Source organism: Sceloporus undulatus, chromosome 1 (genome assembly GCF_019175285.1).
Source record: "Sceloporus undulatus isolate JIND9_A2432 ecotype Alabama chromosome 1, SceUnd_v1.1, whole genome shotgun sequence".
NCBI lineage: Eukaryota > Metazoa > Chordata > Lepidosauria > Squamata > Phrynosomatidae > Sceloporus > Sceloporus undulatus.
The window spans coordinates 252,153,504-252,171,463 of NC_056522.1; the positions used below are offsets into that span (position 1 = coordinate 252,153,504).

At 45.1% G+C, this 17,960-nt stretch overlaps 2 protein-coding genes across 8 annotated transcripts in view; one reads left to right on the forward strand and one right to left on the reverse strand.

Moving 5' to 3' along the window:
- TMEM198 (transmembrane protein 198) overlaps nucleotides 1-4,067 on the forward strand; it is a 28,984-nt gene extending 24,917 nt beyond the window's left edge. The window contains exon 5 of the mRNA XM_042446915.1: nucleotides 2,441-4,067. Coding sequence (XP_042302849.1) covers nucleotides 2,441-2,587 — 147 coding nt within the window. The 3' untranslated portion in view covers nucleotides 2,588-4,067. The remainder of the gene's footprint in view (nucleotides 1-2,440) is intronic.
- Nucleotides 4,068-4,977: 910 nt separating this feature from the next.
- Nucleotides 4,978-17,960, reverse strand: part of OBSL1 (obscurin like cytoskeletal adaptor 1) — a 74,927-nt gene continuing 61,944 nt past the window's right edge. For 5 of the 7 annotated variants that reach the window (XM_042447027.1, XM_042447026.1, XM_042447025.1 and 2 more), the window contains 10 exons: nucleotides 17,665-17,934; nucleotides 14,983-15,249; nucleotides 14,363-14,629; nucleotides 12,838-12,950; nucleotides 12,446-12,599; nucleotides 9,272-9,433; nucleotides 8,385-8,489; nucleotides 7,686-8,009; nucleotides 5,637-5,906; nucleotides 4,978-5,349 (listed from right to left, as the gene is read on the reverse strand). In XM_042447027.1, coding sequence (XP_042302961.1) covers nucleotides 5,342-5,349; nucleotides 5,637-5,906; nucleotides 7,686-8,009; nucleotides 8,385-8,489; nucleotides 9,272-9,433; nucleotides 12,446-12,599; nucleotides 12,838-12,950; nucleotides 14,363-14,629; nucleotides 14,983-15,249; nucleotides 17,665-17,934 — 1,940 coding nt within the window. In that variant the 3' untranslated portion in view covers nucleotides 4,978-5,341. The remainder of the gene's footprint in view (nucleotides 5,350-5,636; nucleotides 5,907-7,685; nucleotides 8,010-8,384; nucleotides 8,490-9,271; nucleotides 9,434-12,445; nucleotides 12,600-12,837; nucleotides 12,951-14,362; nucleotides 14,630-14,982; nucleotides 15,250-17,664; nucleotides 17,935-17,960) is intronic. The other 2 variants (XM_042447023.1, XM_042447024.1) reach the window with 2 other exon arrangements.

The window sequence follows — 17,960 nt, forward strand, 5'->3', positions numbered from 1 at the left end:
ATATTTCCTTCATTCAGTAACTCATCTGTGTAGGATAGCATTCTATGGCACTAATGTCTATTGCATCCCACATCCCATACAGATTATAAATATAGAATTCTCATAGAGACAGTTGAGGTGGGTAGTGCAAAAGTCAATGGGAACCTAGTGCCACAGGCTGGTCACCAATTAATATCTTCATGTGCAGGGCAAGAAGTACCATCCAAGTAATACACAGCACCACTTATATGGAAGGAAAGTAGATAATGAAACTTTGTGCAGGCCATGTTCCTGACCTGCATCTGGCAATTTAATTTGGGACCTGATGTAAGGAGAGGTTGTGTCTCAGAAAATATAAACTATAGTTGGTCCTCTGTATTCATGGATTTTTCATCCATAGATTCCACCATCCATGGCTTGAAAATATTTTTTAAATTCAAAAAACAAAACTTGATTTTACCATTTGATATAAGGGACATCATTTTACTACAACATTGTATATAATGAGATTTGAGTATCCACCAGGGGGTGGGGAGGTCCTGGAACCAAACCCCAGCAGATACCAAGGGCTCACTGTACACATCCTTAGACTTATTGGTGGGTTACAGACTGCTGAAAAGTGGCGGCCTGTACCCGCCCCTTTCCCCGGTGTATCGGGGCCTCAGTGGTGAGAACGGCAGCCGCTGAGGCCCTGATCCGCTGCTTTCCAGCAAAAGGCCGCTTCCCCACAGTCTGGAAAGGGGTGTCCTTGGGGCTTCAAGCCCCAAGGACACCCCGCGGCGGCGGGGAGGAGGAGAAAGAGGCCGCTTGGTCCCTTTCTCCTCTGTGTCGCTGGCGCAGCCGTCTGAAGGCTGCGCCCAGCGACGCAAACCAGGAAGGAGCTCCGAAATGGAGCTCCTTCCTGCTCTGCACAAAGGGCGCATTAAGTGCCCTCACGCGGAGTGATGGTGTCGCAGTGCGTTCGTGACGCCATCATGGCAGCAACCGTGTGACGGCCGCCGCCATTTTGTGCGTGCAGAGCGCGTACTAGGGTTAGGGGGTGTGGAAGCACCGCCCCTTCCTAACCCTAGTACGTGCTCGTCGCATACTAATATGGCGGTGTGTAACCCGCCTGTGTCTCTTTTACATCAGGTCCTATTGGATATTTCCAGGTCATTCTGCTTTAGTTTCAGTTGGGAGCTAGCAGTTGAGGTCTAAATCTCTCTAGCCTCTTCTTTTGTTTCTATTAAGGTTTGCTTCAGCTATAGAGGGATCTCTAACTATTATCAGTAGTCCTTCCCATAAGGCCCTAGTAGAACATTTCTAATTGGTGTAGAAACACAACTGTCAGTAGACAGTTATCAAGTGATGATTAGTGCACTTCACATAAGTTAATAACCAGTTACATCCAATAAGTCTATGCCAGTTAATTTTCTCAGTGTTGTCAGAGGTACAAATAGCCTGGGTCAAGTTGTGCTCTGTTCTGATGCTAGCCATCTTTCTCTTTAAACTGAAGTGTTCAGGTGGACAGAGAAGGAAAGGAAAGTGATCTGTTCAAAACTTTAAAGTCTCTGACAGTGTCCCATTATGGTCAGTTTGTAAAGTATGAACACCAGACATGCATTCCCAACATTTTAGGAAAAGGCATCATGGAATTTCAACTGGTCAGGATTTCCTGGCATATGGCCACTGCATGTTTAGGAATGTGCACCTGCTGGTCACATTTTATGGTTCTGCTATAGCCAACACTATAGAACATAGACATAGTCAATGTTCTTTCCACACAAGTATGAAGAAGCTTTGTTTTTCTTGTCACAGCAGCATGAAGCCACACTTCCCTGAAAGCATTCTCCCCTGGTCACAGCACAGTTGGTCAAAGCACATCCTCTCCTACTAGCATTCTCAACTAGGGCAGATCCATTGAATCAATAATTGAACAGTGAATAAATCTAATCGATTTGGTGGGTCTCTACTGTTTGGGACTACCAGTATGATCCGGGCCATTGTCAAGAGGGGTAGATACCACCTTAGGAAATGTTGTTAGCCTTTTCTGGGTAATGTACAGCGCGCCCGCATCATAAGCCCCTGCCGCCCGCGCGCCGCCACACCACCGTGCGCGAGCCCCATTGTTTCCAATGGGGCTTGAGCATAGGCGGAATTCACCTTACGCGGAGGAATCCGGAACGGATCCCCCGCATAAGGAGAGGGCCGACTTTATACCAAAAAAAAAAAAAGTAAGAGTGGTGTGTGTCGGAGCAGCTGGTTCTTGGCTACTTCCTGTGAAGGGATAACATTGCAGTGATTTGAAAAAAGCTCAGATAATATATCTTCTTCCAGGCAGATATGTAAGAGAGCCTGGACTTTTCCAGAACACTCCAGAACAAGAGAAGGGCAGTCCATCCCTACTTTGACAGAAATGGCTTGGGGGAAAGGGTGGAGGAGTATTGGCAACATTCTCATTTTCTGCTTCCTCCTCTTGCAGAGCTACATACAGAGCTTCCGAGAGCGGCAGACAGGTTCCTCTCTCAACAGTCTCTTGGCCAGCACTCATGCTGCCATTGACATAGATTATGACTGTGGTTCTACTGTGCCCCTGACAACGGGCTCTGGCCCTGCAATGCGGGTATAGTCCAGCACCTCTCACCAGGACACAAGGACACTGTCACCAGTGGTCTCAAGGTTCAGGCCACATGGATATAGCTTAGCATCTGTGTTACCATCAGGACTTGGGAGATGCTCATCACTGGCATTTGTGAGCCAGTCCTGGACATGCAGAGGTAGCCCAGCATCTCTCAAGCTGCATATATATGCGGAATTCCTCCAGTGCTACATTGACTCTGACCAAGCCACCATGAAATAAGGGGCAAGGGAAGAGTGTGAGCAAGAACTTGGGGCAAAGGGCTGACGAGAGACCTGGTTATAACCCACCCAGATCACAAATGTGGAAGAGAGGATTTGGTGGAAGAATCAGCATGGTCCTATGCGGCTATGAAGGAAAGAACTGATCACATACAGCCACTTCCACAAAACTGACAAGAACCTGCTGTTGTTTCCCACCCACCACTGCCGGTGTGACCCATAAACAGAGGGACCATGCAGTGTTTCTGTGCTATCTCACCACATGATGGACCCAGTCTTTATCCTGGAATATGTCTTTGCATGAACTGGCCCAAGGGGCTATCTTCGGGGTGCAAGTGCCCGTTGAGTAATGACAGTGATAGGATTTGATTCAGTTCACTCCAGTCTGGCTGGAACTAGCCAGCTCAGGGAAATGGGCTTCTCTGGCCCTGGGCCCCTTGCCCATACCAGTGCCTGGCTTTCTGTCTCAAAGGGTGATTCAAGAAGGGAAGGGAGGAGGGAGGGAGGGAGGCTGGGCTGGGCTGGGTAATTGTCCAAGTGTGCAAGCGTGAGTGTGGTGGAACTGGAGCAAATGTGGCCATTCGACTGGTATCCAGGCAATGAGCCTTTCTGAGGTCCCCTCCTTCTCCTGCTGCCTATTTACTCTGCTCCTCAATCTGGAGAGTGGGGAGAGTAGTGAGGAGCTTGGAAAGGGGGAGGGGGAATACCCATGTACATAGTCTTGTTTGTATTTGTATTAATTTATTATTGACAAAGTTGGGCCTGAAGATATCTGCTGGACCCAGAGGGACCATTGGAAAGATGGGTGGAAAGCAGAAAAATGGATTCCTACAATCCTCTTCCTCCTCAGGCCCATATCTGCACTTACCCTAGCTTCACAGGACTGGGGAGGGTGGGGAGATGGAAGTTTTTTCCCTAGGAAAGCCTTATATTTTGGCTTTTGTCTGTGGGTGATCTCTCTGTGGGGTAGAGAATGAGTCTCTTGCTGTCTACATCTTTGGAGAGGATTGGGGGAAGAATTAATTGGCCATCAATTTCAGGGTGGGATGGGGAGAATACAGTGCAGTTCAGCAAGGCCTCTTCTCCATGGAGAAACTGCATGTTTCTGTCACCAATTGCCATTGTTGTCACCACAGAAACCTTGCACTCTTGATTTTCTTTGTTTTGTCTTTCTCTTTTCTTTTTTTGTATATGTGCCAAACGCTGGCCAGCTGTGGCTGCGCAAGTAAAAAAAAAAAAGAAGCCTTTCAGAAGTAGTAGTTTCATGAATGAATGTGCCACTGGCACTGGGTTGGGGCAGGAACACTGATGCCTCTATGTGCATGGATATTGGAAGCCTGAGCTGGTAGGGTTTCAGCCATATCCTCAGGCATCACGAACAGCAAACATGACTAAACAATGTCTTGAATCATCACTTCTTCCTGCATGACAAAGTCATAGCAGTATTCCCAGGAACAAAGATGTACATATGCAGCCTATGTTATGGGGTTATGGATAAAGCATCTTATTTTGAAGAAAAGCTACCATGTTAAAGTGTGCTGGAGGATATTATGCCTGAGTTCATCTCTAGCTAGACGGTGTTGCTTTTGACAAATTCTCTGGAGGGAAGAGTCACCGTAAGATTCAGAATCTCTATCTAAAGCAAGGAGGCAAATCAGCAAGTCTTTGTCACACACCAGATAACCAACTCATGTTACACACTCAGATTTCTTTGTAGAGCCTATAACCCTTTGTTGCTCTTTCAGATCCTCCTAAAGGGGTAAAACCTAAGAAATGTGTATACACACACAACAACAACAGCAACAACGCATACACATACACACAACTTATCTATACACAATGTATATGCCCTTGCATAGGCTCTGCCCCTTCTTCCATGTAACCTCGTATTGTTTCAGATGGGTAAATTAGGAGAGGAAAGAAACAAGCAGGCAATAGTCACAATATTACCCTAGCTAGTATTCTGTATCATTTGAATACTATGCTAAAGGCACCAGATCCTATCTGATCTTGGAAGCAATGCAGGGTCAGTTCTGATTAGTACTTGGGATGGGAGCCTGCCAACAAATACCAGGCACTGTAGCCTGTATTTCAGAGGAAGGAACTACCAAAAATCACCTCTGAGAATTCCTTGCTTAAGAAAATCCTGTGGGGTTCATGGGTAACTCAACAGGCAACTTGAAAGCATATATGCATACAGGGCAAGCAACCTTGCAGTCAGAGGCCTATGGAAGAGAGTGCAGGGAAATGCTTCACTGCCTGATCTCATCCTGATCTACGTGGTGAGGCCTTATAAAAGCTATCTCGCCTAACAAAGACAACTAAGATTTAATTTTAAAAAACAGTCAGTAATCAACAGCATTTAATAAAGCAGAATCTGCTTTCCTTGTCACTCAAAAGGAAGAAGAATTATCCATCAGTGTGTCCATCCTTCCAGATGTTCATGCGACCATCCAATATACTGTCTCCACCTTCCCCTGGTGGTCCTGGCCCTTCCGTGCTTACATTCAGCATCTTCCTAATGCTAGTGCTCTAAGGACAGAAGAAAGGGATAAATATTAACAGGATAGAGGCATTGTTCAATTATCTCTCCTTCCATTATATTTTCTACCCACAACCCTCTCAAAACAAGGACACTGACCACCTTGCAGTTCCTCGGTTGATAATTCATCTAGGACTACAGAAGTAGCTATGGCCACAGATGGTTTGATATGTCTCTCATAGCTTCACAGCCAATTAGGATAGGGACTTACTTGGATTTTCATGTACCATAACCCTCTTAATACTCTATCCCCTATTACCAGTGCAGGTAGATGTACCTCTAACTGTGAGATGGGCCTTTGAACGGGCACTGCCCATGGAAACCTTTACCATCCCACTCATTCCAGGTGTTGTCTGGCAGAGCCTCAGCCGATGGATGTGTCCTATGCTGTCCATATGCACTTGTGAGCTAGACTGTAACTCCTCTCCATTGAGGCTCCAGTGGGGACTGAATGCTGGAGGAGCAGATATTTCACACTCAAACTGAGCATCAGAGGGAGCCACCACTTCCACATTTCGCAGGGCCCGCACCACTTGGATCCCTTCAGCTGCAGAGACAGAGAAAAGCATCAGTTTCCTATATGATGCACAGTTGCCATTCCCCCACAACAAATAGGGAGAAAGTAAACTGGGATGGACCTACTGGTATTGCTCAGATTGGTTTGCAGATTACCAAATGTCTCAAAACAGTAATATCAAGTTCCCACCCACCCTATTCTGCAATGAGGCTGCTGAAATGATGGGGCCAGGGGAACCAGGAGTGGCATTATCTGTGTGAAAGCTGCACTAGCGCAGTCCTAGTGCAAGCAAGCCAACATGGTGTAGTGATTTGGGTGCTGAACTCTGGGACCAGTGTTTGAATCCCTACTTGGCTATGGAAACCCACTGAGTGACTATAGAATCACACAAAGAGCTGGAAGAGACCACAAGGGTCATCCAGACCAATCCCGATCTTTGACAAGTCAGATTCTGTCAGCCTTAGAAAAGGCCAAGGCCCCATGAACAAATCTTGTCAAGAAAACCCCATGATAGGGTCACCATAAGTCAGAAACCACTTGAAAGCACACAAGAAGGAGTATAGAAAGTAATCTCCAGGGTTTAATGTATGTTTAGAGCAGACTTGCACAACTTGTCAGTAGGTAGGGGCCAAAAGTAAAATAGGCTAAACTTCTTCAGGCTGCAGGTGGGTTTTAATTAAATATTAATTGATTGATATTAGAATTAATTAATTAATATTAATTAGAATTAATATCAATTCCATCCTCCTCCTCTGCTTGGACCTCCAGGAGAAAGCTGAGAGGTAGAGGAGCCTTCTCCTCCTCCGCCTGGACTTTTCCTCAGGACAGGAGTGATGGAGGAGCCTTGAGGGGCAAGTTTTTGCCTCTCTTCCTCCTCTGCTACCTGTCTTTCTCAGGAGAATGCTGGGCAGACAAAGAGCCTTGCAGGGTGAGCATTTGTTCCTCCTCCACCACCACCTGGTCTTTTCTTCAGGAAAAAGCTGAGCAGTGCAGGAGCCTTGTAGGATGAGCATTCACCCTACCTCCTTCCCCTTTGCATGGCCCTCTCCTCAGGAGGAGGCTGAGCAGTGGAGGAGGGTTGAAGTCACTCCACATTCTTGCAGGCCACCCAAAATCCTTTGGTGGGCCACATGTGGCCCTCAGGCAGTATGTTGTACAGGCCTGGCTTAGAGCCATCCAGATAGTTAATAGTATATTTATATCTACTACCCCAAGTTGCTGTTTTGCACTTGCATCAGTTTTGGGACCTACCTGAAGTTGGACCAGCAAAGCCCTACTGTGCTCTGTCATTTCTTTGTTCCCTCTTCTGCCTACTGTTGTTGTTGTTAAATGCCTTCAAGTTGACCTCAACTCATGGCAACCCTGTAGATGAGATATCTCCAAGCCCCTCTGTATTTCACTGCTCTACTTAGATGTTGTAGATTCAGGCCTGTGGTTTCCTCAACTGAGCCTAGCCATCTGGGGTGTGGTCTTCCTCTCTTCCTATTTCCCTCCACCACCTTTCCTAACATTATTGTTTTTCATAATGAGTCATGTCTTCTCATGATGTGTGGCTGAAGTACAATAGCCCCAGTTTAATAATCTTGACTTCCAAGGAGAGTTCAAGCTTGATTTGTTCAAGGGCCCATTTTTTAGTCTGACTGTCCACAGTATCCTCAGCACTCTTCACCAGCACCAGATCTTGAATGAGTTGATTTTCTTTTTCTCCCTACTACTGGCACATAATTTCACTCCTAAATATTTATCCCTTATAAACAACCCATTTCCCCTTCATATTGTTCTTTACTGCACTTATGTGCTCCCTCTTACCCTCCACTAGCAGGCGGGCTGTGGAACAGTCGTCCAGTGCGTCACAGGTGTACAGACCCTCATCTGCAGGCTCAACACAGTGGATGACCAGGGTTCGATAACAGTCCAAGTTACAGATCTCATACTTGGGGCCAGCAAAGATCTCTGTGTCACCACGAAACCAGCGTACACGCCCACGAGACTGTGAGACTGTGCATTCCAATGTGGCTTTGTGTCGGGCTAGTACAGTTTTGTCCCTCAGTGGCTTCACAATGCGAATGGGCAAAGCTGTGGAAGGAATACACCCCGAGACTCTGGCTGGGGTTAGCAACTCCTGATGGTTCACTGGTTACAGAGAGAACCCAAGATCACACACAGGTATACCTTACATCTTTCACCTTTAATCTTTCAGCATAGGTTTCTAACCTCCATCATATCTATTACACCAGTCTTATTCTCTATATGTGTGTATATACACACATGCAAATACATGCAGAGAGGTTTGCCCATTAAACACATGACACTACAGTTCATCTTCCCTCATGCAAACAGGCACTTTGTCTAGGACCTGTCCTTTAAATTTAAACTGCTGTCTTTCCTATGCATGCACAGATGCATATATACTCACACACCATACACACACATGCTTTCCCACATTTGTTAACCCCAGCCAAATCTCACAGCCGGGAACCAAAGCAAACTGCAAAGCAGCCTCCTTACCTTCCACTTCTAAACGGGCTTCAGAAGTAGCTGCCTTGGCCACAAAACGGATCTGGCCTGCATCCTCAGGATGGACACAGCACAGAAGCAGGAAGTGCCGGGCTCCTGGTGAAGAAATACAGAAGAGATGCCAATATTCTTAAAGAGGCATATGGAAATTTGCCTCCAGTCTCCAGAAATGGGGGTAACTGGAAACAAAAAGATATGGACTTGCTGTGCTGCTAAAATTAAGATAACTAATGGTCTATGTGTGTATACACATGTGTTTCCATATTTATCCAGACATAGATATTTATATTACAAAGAAACAGTTATTGCAGGGACCTGAACATCTTTTTGGCGAAGCAGAGCTTCTGTTGCAATTTCCCTTTGATTAAGCTACAATACTGAGATGCTGGTGGAAACCTTTTTTCCACTTCCATTTATTTTGTAGGCTGCAACTGTACAGATGATTAGCCAAAGGACAAAAGCCACCCTCCCTGGGCACAGTGTGACCTTTCAAAAGCAAAGCATCGCCTGCTCAGGCATCCCTATTAAATAAACAAGGGAAACAATTTAGACAAATGCCTAATTTATTACAGTGAGAAAAACGTACATTCTTAAATCTGGCATTTCAAATCAATGGAACAGGAGAGTAATATAAATTGGCATATTCATGCCCCAAACCAGTGATGTGCACAAATTAAATTATTCCTTTCCTACACAAGCTGCCATTTAGTGAACCTTACTCTCCCATAGTTTAAGAACTTTTGAAGACTTTAATCTACTGATCCTCAGGGGCCACTACCACTCTACCTGCACAAACTTTGATCCTGGGTAATCTAGGCAAATATAGGGACTCACTTCCCCCATCCCACCCCATTTTAAGAATGAAGAGATTCACTTACCTTCCTGCCGTATTTTCACAGTGCTGGTAACTTTGATTCTCTCCCCATCCCGGAACCATTCCCCTTTCACCTCCTCGAGCGATACCTCACACATGAAAACAGCATTCTCATTCTCTCGTACTCGCACATCCTCCAGTTCTCGCAAAATCTGCACCTGCCGTTCTGCACAGGGGGAAAAAGAGGCCCATGGAATTGCTGCTGAGGATGTTTCTAATGGGTAGCATATTCCCATGTGGGATCATGCGGGTCCACTGAGAACACTGAATCTCAACTTCTTCTTAGTTCGGATCACTTAGCACTCCCTCCAGTAATTGATGGAACAGACTCTCCCCATCTGAGCAAAATTAATCTTCTATGAAATCACTGGCCCTGGCTTAATGAGAAGGATATTTCATAGGATATTACTACACATGGCTTTTAAAACACAATTACAATGGTAAAGAAGTGGCACTGGCAATACTCATTGCACCAGGACACCTCTGACCCATAGCTGCCCTGTCCTTGACCCATCCCTTTTCATTGATGAAGGAGACTCATAAATGACCTGGCAATCACGCAAGTCCCCACATGCGAAGTGTCGCTCCTGGGGCAATTGTGCAATTGCCAATCATGTTGTGTCATTGTCTCCTCCCCCTCACCATTTCAAAGCACACCGATTACCTTTATTTATTTTTTCTATTTATTTTCCTCTTCTTTTTAACCTCTCAAAGACTTCAGTTGCAGCAGCAGAGCTCTGGAATTGCGTGAAAAAATACCACCACCACCACCCCCAAAAACCTAAAGGCATGCTGGGTAGGGCATAAGGTAGGAAGGTGAGAGTATGGGGGAGGTCAGGCAGAGAGCAAGTTGGAGACAGTAGCCCCGATCACATCACTGAAAGAGGTGCCAGTGATGGCTGCCTTGAAAGCGGTATGTTCCTATTTTATTTTTACTAGTGTGACTCCTGTGAGAATGGGGTTTGTGTGGGAAAGTCCTTAGATAATAGCTGAATTGGACTAACTTGTCCAGGTGCATGTGTATGTGCCTTCAAGTCACCTGCAGAGTTATGGTGACTGCATTAATTTTATAGGGTTTTCTTAGGCAAGGAATACTCCAGAGATGCTTTTGTCAGTTCCTTCCTCTAAAATATAGCCTACAGAATCTGGAATTCATTGGCAGTCTCCCATCCAAGTACTAACCATGATTTAGTTTCCAAGATCAGATGAGATCTGATGCCTTTAGGGTATTTAGGCCCTATTAACAAGTCCACCAGAAAAGCCCTGCTTGATCAGATCAAAAGTTCATCTACATGAGCATTCTGCTTCCCACAGTGGCCACCTGGGTACTTCTGGGAAGCTCACAAGCAGGATACTAGGGCAGTGGCACTCTTTCTTACTGTTGCTCTCCAGCCACTGCCTCTGGATAGATAGTGATGCTCCATTTAATTATCATGGTCTGTGACTTGTTTCTAAAAGCATCTCCAGGAAGGATCAGAGGTAGCTGTTGTGGCTAGAAGCCATTGAATGTATAATTCTTTTTAAGCATTACCTAGACACCTCCTCGATGATTAAACAGTAAATCAATGCACAAGTAAATCTGATTGATTCTGTAGGTCTACTATGGACTAACCATTGGATTTAGGGCAGTGATTACCATCTCTATCAGATACTGGGACTGAACTGTGTTAGAGATAAGTATGAGCCCTTAGTATCCTTTGCCGTCATTCACAATGGAGTTTATTGAATGCAAAATCAAAGCAATTTACCCCGGCCAGGATACAGTCACTTACTGGATATAATTGAGAATTATCACACACAAAATGCCGCCGATGCCACTGGGCAACTGCATCCCAGCTGCATCCTGGTTCCCAGCACTCTTAACCCACTGCATTTCAAAAATGGGAGCTTTGAGTGTTTGCAAATCAGCAGGCTGAGCATGGATGGCAGCCTGGATGCAGCCGGGATGCAGTTGCCTGGCAGCATTGGCAGCATTTTTTGTGCAATAATTCCCAATTGCATCCCGTAAGCGACTGTATCCCAGCAGGGGCAAGTCACTTTATTTTTGCTTGCAATAAATTCCAAAGTGAATCAAACAACCTAATACTACCCAGACATCTATTTTATCCTGGCTGAACTTCAGCATAATTGATGTGACCTCCTCCAAAGATGACTGGGCTTGCAGCTTGATGAAGTGAATTGAAATTTTGTCAAGAGAGGTGCCTCAACATAGAACTACAGTTCCCAAGAGTCCCAGAGAGAGTTACCTTTGAACCTATTTAATTCTCTCTGTGCGTGCGTGCGTGCGTGCGTGTGTGTGTGTGTGTGTGTATGTGTGAGAGAGAGAGAGAGAGAGAGAGAGAGAGAGATGTGCCTCCAAGCTAACAACTTTCCTAGCAGAAGCTGCAGTGCTTAACATCTTAAATCATAAGTGTCAGGGCTTAGTTAGGCCTTGAAATTCAGTGAGTCCTTCTCTCTTATTGAAGATGTGTGGAGGAAGGGAACACAGATTGCCCTCTCTTGGTCTTAAGGGAGGAGGACAGTCTATACATGCCCATAGACTTTTCCACTTTTAAAGGTTTCTTATGGAATCAAAAGCAGCAGCTTCTGATCTTGAGCCTTCATTCAGATTAAACTTTGGGAATCTGAATGATATTTTTCCTCCTCCAGCCTTTCCTGCACAGCCTGAATTTATTGCAGTTCCAGAAAGAATTATCACCATCACCCAAGTGAGTAATTTAGCTTCAAGATCAGGCCCCTATACTAAAAAGGGATATCCTCCTATATGTCAAAAACAATTTTGACAGGAGACTGTCCAATGTCTTCTTGAAAAGTTTTTAAGATTCCCCTCTTGGGCATGCTTTTCCGTTAGTGAAATGCTTTTACCGCTGCGAACAGGGGTTTTTTTTCCAAACAGCACTGAATGTTTATCCTAAACCTAGCTTCCTGTACAAGCTGTACAAGCTTCAGAACAAGACTCTGACTCACCACAGTGTACTGCAGATGATCTCCAGCCTACCTCCAAGGCAGAAGAGGCAGCTATCTGGTAGGCAAGTGGGAGAGGGAAACTGAAGCATACGCAAAGGCCAACAGATCTTCAAAGAATGAGAGGCCTGAGGTTCCTTTGTATAGTCCAAATCCTCACTCAACCTCCCCCCATCCCATCTCTGCCTTCACATCCTGCCCAGGCCATTCATACCAAAAACTCGCAGTTTGGCAGAAGCATGGCAGTCACCAGCATCACATGTGTACTCGCCCGCATCTTCAAGGTTGCAGTGGCTGAGCTGTAGGAGACGCCGGCGTCCCACTGAATACATGCGGCAAGTGGGCCCTGTCTGGATCTCCTTCCCATTCTGTGACAGCCCAGAATATAGAAAACAGAGTCTGGTTAAGAACTGAGGAAGGTAGGGAGATTGAGCCCTTCTTTACATATTTCTGAGGGCATGGTTGAGAACATATGGGTGGCTACACAATTCAGGAATATTGGTGCAATCTTGAACAAGTCATGCTCTTCTGAAGAAGAACCACTACTCTTAGAGGCAGATCAAGGAAAATTAAAGGAGGGGGCAGTGTTAGAAGTAGTCCTCTTACCTTGTACCACTTCACTTCAGCTAGAGGCCGGGATAGCTCACACTCAAAGGTGGCTGAGCCTGTCTCAGGAATGCCCATGTCCTGAGGAAGGCGCAACATTGTCACTGGAGGCTCTGCAGGGACAAAAACAAAGATAAGTCAGGTACATAGCACAAAGGTGCATTAAACTGAAGACCAAAAACCTATCATTATCAAAATGCTATACTTAGCCAAGCCATGACAGTTTTCCTAGCTAGGCACATATAATCTGGGGAATACCCACCAGCCTCACTCTAACATCCACCCTCTTACTGCTATTAGCAGCTCTACACTTGACACAATCCTGTAGCAGCTGCACTGAGTTGTAGACATGAATCCATAAGAAGAGCCTCACTAGGTTGGCAGAAAGGCCCATTTAGTCCAGTATCCTGTTTTCTTCAGTGAACAACCGGATGCCTCTTGGGAAACCCATAAACTGGACATGAGGTGTCCCCTGCTGTTGCTCTCCAGCGACTAGACTTCAGAGTGGACAATGACTCATGACTACCAGCCACTGATAGCCTTACCCCCCACAAATCTCTCTAATTCCCTTTCCAAGCTACCTCAGTTAATGGTAATCACCATATATTGTGGCAGCAAATTCATAAGGAACTCTGAAGTGTGTGAAGAAGCTTAGTATACCTACAATGCTCTGTCCAGCTTGCTGTGTCAAGCAGTTCACAGGAGTAGCTGGTTGGGAGTGTTCTGGGACTAGTGTTTCAGTGGTCAAGACATGTGAAAAGGAGTCACCCGTCTCCTAAAACACAGTGCCCCAGAGAGTTGCAGCCAAGAAACTGTTTTTGCTTCTTGCAAAAAGAAGGATTCCAAACAATAGACCAGAGGACCTGACACGCCTGCACTGGGGCCAAGGCTGCTGTAACTGAGGACAGTTGCTGAAGACCCCAGACACAAGGGTCCAATGGGACATCAGTGCACATACTCAAAGCAGGGAACCAAAACCATGGGTTTCCATCACAGGTAGCTGCACACCCAGGTCTTTCTCCTAAGGGCTGTTCCAATAATCAAGTTTAATTGCATATCCTTCTTATTATCTCTTCACAATGGGGAAGAATTTGCTAGAGTTAACAACAACTATATTTACTTCAATTTCCCAAAGAGCATTTAGCATAGTGCCCCAAGATTGTGGAATGGTCTCCCGGAAGAGATCTGTCTTACCACCTCCCTGGAAACCTTCAAGAGGGCGGTTAAGACAGAGCTTTTCCAGCAAGTATATCCACCTGATCTTACGTGAAACACAGATCCACTCCATGTACAGGATGAGAGCATTGTGAAACCGTTTTTAATTGCTAATTTTGTATTTTATGAACTTGTTTGTATTATTTGTATTTTAACTCTGTCATATTTTATACTATGCTGTAATGCCACCTCGATCCACCTGGGAGAGGTGGGAAAATATAAATTATTATTGTTGTTGTTGTTGTTGCTTCCCCTGGAATCCCACCTCTTCTGAATGGATTACACAGATATGTTTCTCCCAAGTCAGTACCTCGGACAGTAAGGCAGGCACTGGTCCGCACAGTGTCAGCAGTGAAGGCCACAGTCCCTGAGTCATCTTGCGTGAGTCCCAGCAGTGTCAGACTGTGTGTGCAACCCATGGCACTCACTCGGCACATGGAACCAGGCTTCACACGGATGCTATCCCGTGTCCAGACTCCAGATATGTTGGGATGGGATAGCTCCAGCTCAAACGTCACTGTCTCCTTTTCAAAAGTCTCCACATCTGATAGTGGTTTCTTCACCATTACCCTACGGGCTGGAAGGGATGGGGGGAATCAATGAAAGTTTATTTTTCCCCACCCCCATGAGATGGAATATCAGTTAGATAGGAGTAATAAGAGATGTAGCCTCTTCCCAAGGCAAAGGTTTTCAAGGAATATTCCTAGGACCATCCCCTCAAATAGCTCCTACTGGCACCAAAACTCATTCCTTACCTGTGTTATCCCAGCAAAATACACACACACTTAGGAGCACAACTGGTGTTGGTGCTTAACCTTTAATATCAGTAGTGTGCAAAGTTCCCTATTAAGAAGTGATTCTGACCCTTTATAAGAGAGCATGCAATCTATAACTGAGACATCAGAAAGAAAGCAGAGGCTGGGCACCTACGTTCCACAATTAGCCTGGCTTGAGTGCGGTCATGCAGGCTCTCACATCGATAGATGCCTCGATCTGCCAGCTCAGTGCTGTAGATGGTGAGAGTCCGCTGGGGACCATGGGCCTCCATGAAGAATTTGGCATTCTGCTGGAGCAGGATGCCTTGCTTCATCCATTGTACCTCAGCACTCTCCAGGCTCAGTTCCACTTCAAAGCGCACATCTTGGCCCTCCTCAGCCACCAAGTCACGCAGTGTCTGCACAAATAGCACCTGAGCCTCTATGGGAAGTAATACCCAAAGGTTAGCCAACTGCAGACATATCTCCTGCTTAGATGCATTCAGAGTTCAGAAGAAAGGTGATGATATTCATCATGTCACATTAAACCAGGACACAAAGTACTTCCCCTCAATTTTTTAAAAATATAATTATGAAAGCATTTTCTTGGAAATGGAAAGAGAAAATAGCACTTCAATTTCCTACATTGTCAACCCTTTCCTCTCACTGCCATGTCTGCCTTGCTGGAGTTTTTCTAATCTGTGGCAGGTGGAGATGGTTGCAAGCGGAGGAGGACATACAAGACAGTAACAAGAAAGGGAGGGAAAGAAGAGCAAGGCTTGCATGCAGAGATGCACAAGGCAGAGTGAGGGGAAGATAGAGGAAAGAGGAAAGATGAAGGAGGAATGAGATAGTTTTCTCTCATTTTCTCCCCTACCATCCTGCCCATCCACCCTTGCCCTTTTTTTGGCCAGCTCAGTTGGCTGAAGCTTGAGGGTTAACTGTGCAGTGTTCCCTCTGCTTTCAACACATCAATTTTGTTGTTACTACTAAGGTGTAGCATTTTGTTTTCTACACTTATCATAGTTTTCTACATATTACACTCTGTCTCCCTACCACCACCCCTTCTTCATACTGCAGTTCTGAAAGAAATGTATTGATTGTGGAAGGAAGGTTGAATCACTGTGCTTGTGGAATCAGTATGTAGAGAGATCTTGTAGGACCTTTGAAACTAACCAAAGGAAAGAAGTTGGCAGCATGTGTTTGGGGAAGCTAGACATTCTTTTAGGTGCTGTAGGAATCTCTTCAGAGTGTCACCATTTTTGTTATTGAATTAATATCCATTGTTTGGTGACTGGAGTGCTAGATTCAAATTTAGATCTTTTGCACCTACCTCTTTTGTTGCTATCATGCCACCAGAGAAACGTTTGGTTTGCTGTATCTTTCCTCTGGACATTTATTTTTAATCTCACTCATTCCTTTTCACAGAATAGTTGGGTGGGTGAGAAATAGAATCCTCACAAACTCATGCAGCATTTTCTCAAGGAGAAAGAGGAATAAAATCATGGATGGGATTTTTCACCTTCATTCTGACAAAGTTTTTAGTGTAATAATGTGATGTAAATTTAAATGCCAACTCACAATGACCAGAATCCTCTGTTATGGTGTACCTTATGTAACTTTACATATACTTAACTACATTGCAGAGGTGTTAAGAAAACCTGTTAGTAAATTGTGAAGATATGTAACAGGACACCAGCATGAGTGTCTCAACGCACAATGGGCTCTACCAATGAGCATCAGCACTCCTTATCCTATGTCCTGATGCACAACAGGACTGATGCACATCGGTCTTATTGTGTCTCTGCCCCAATGTGCATCACTCACTTTTCTGACTCCCCTATGTGATAATGTAACAGCAGCCCTTTGCTGGATATGAACATTATGGAACTGCCCAATTCTATAAATCCATTTACAAAGACATAAGTCCCCAATAGGATTCTGGCCAATTAATTTAAGTGTAACAAATGTCCTATTTTCAATGTAAACATAACAGAGTGGTATTTTTTCATTAACTTATGTATGTCAGGGTGCCCTCTCTCTTGACTCCATGACTCTTGCCTGAGTGGTCTCACTTGATTTGTAAGTTCCTGCACCCTAAACATTTTGCCTAGGATTGGGCATGCTCAGCACATTACAACCACAGAAATCATCCCTGTGAGGATCTCTGCTTTCATTCTTCAACACTGAAAGCTTAGAGCCTGTAGGCAAGAGCAGTCCACCACACAGTTGGAATGTTTCACATTCTGGTGGCCTGCCAATGATGCATTTTCTTCCCAAACTAAAAAGTTATATGATATCAGTTCTGTTTGTTTTTTTCAAGCTGGTTTTTCATGGGTTGGGGGGGAGCTGTGGCAGCTGTAGATAGTAAAACTGCCACATTTTGGTGTAGTTTTGTGTGGCTTGGAAGATGTAGGGCCAAAAATTGATGGGAAAACAGGGATGTCTCCTGGAAGACTTGGGGAACAAAATGCAGCTCATGGGCTGACTTCCCCCATCCCTTCCATAGAGTTATGGAAGAAAAGTTTGAAACTGGATGTGTACTGCCTGGCAAAACCTCAGAAGAGAAAGTGAGAGACTAAAAAGAACACTCAGTAGATTTTTTTAAAAAATGTATCCTTGGATGCCTTCAAGATTCAGGAAGCAACCTAAATGCAGACAATTGTTCTTAATCCTAAACTACTGAAATCAGGATTGTCAAGCAAAGAAAATACAGTCCTTGTATCAGCTGATTTTCTTCTTGAATTCTGAGGTAAACTCAGAGGGCCTGACTCCTACTTATCACCAATGTCACAAAACTATAAGACTCCCCCCAACCCATCCAAAGCCATATACCTGCTGTTGTCTTTCCTCTTACCTTGGACGCTGAGCCTAGCTGAACTCATTTGGCCTTCTGCATAGACAGTCACTATGCCAGTGTCACTCAGTCGACACTGCCTTATGGTGAGTGTATGACACAGCCCATTCCTGATTATAGTCAGCCGTTCACTTGGCACCACATCTTGGCCATTCAGCTGCCACTGCAGGACCACATCGTCTGGAGACACCACGACCTTGAAGGTGGCATCATCCCCCTCTAGCACTGTTAAGTTATGCAGCTCAGAAATGATCTCCACCAACCTGGGAACTGGGAGGAAAACAAGCTGAGAGTCA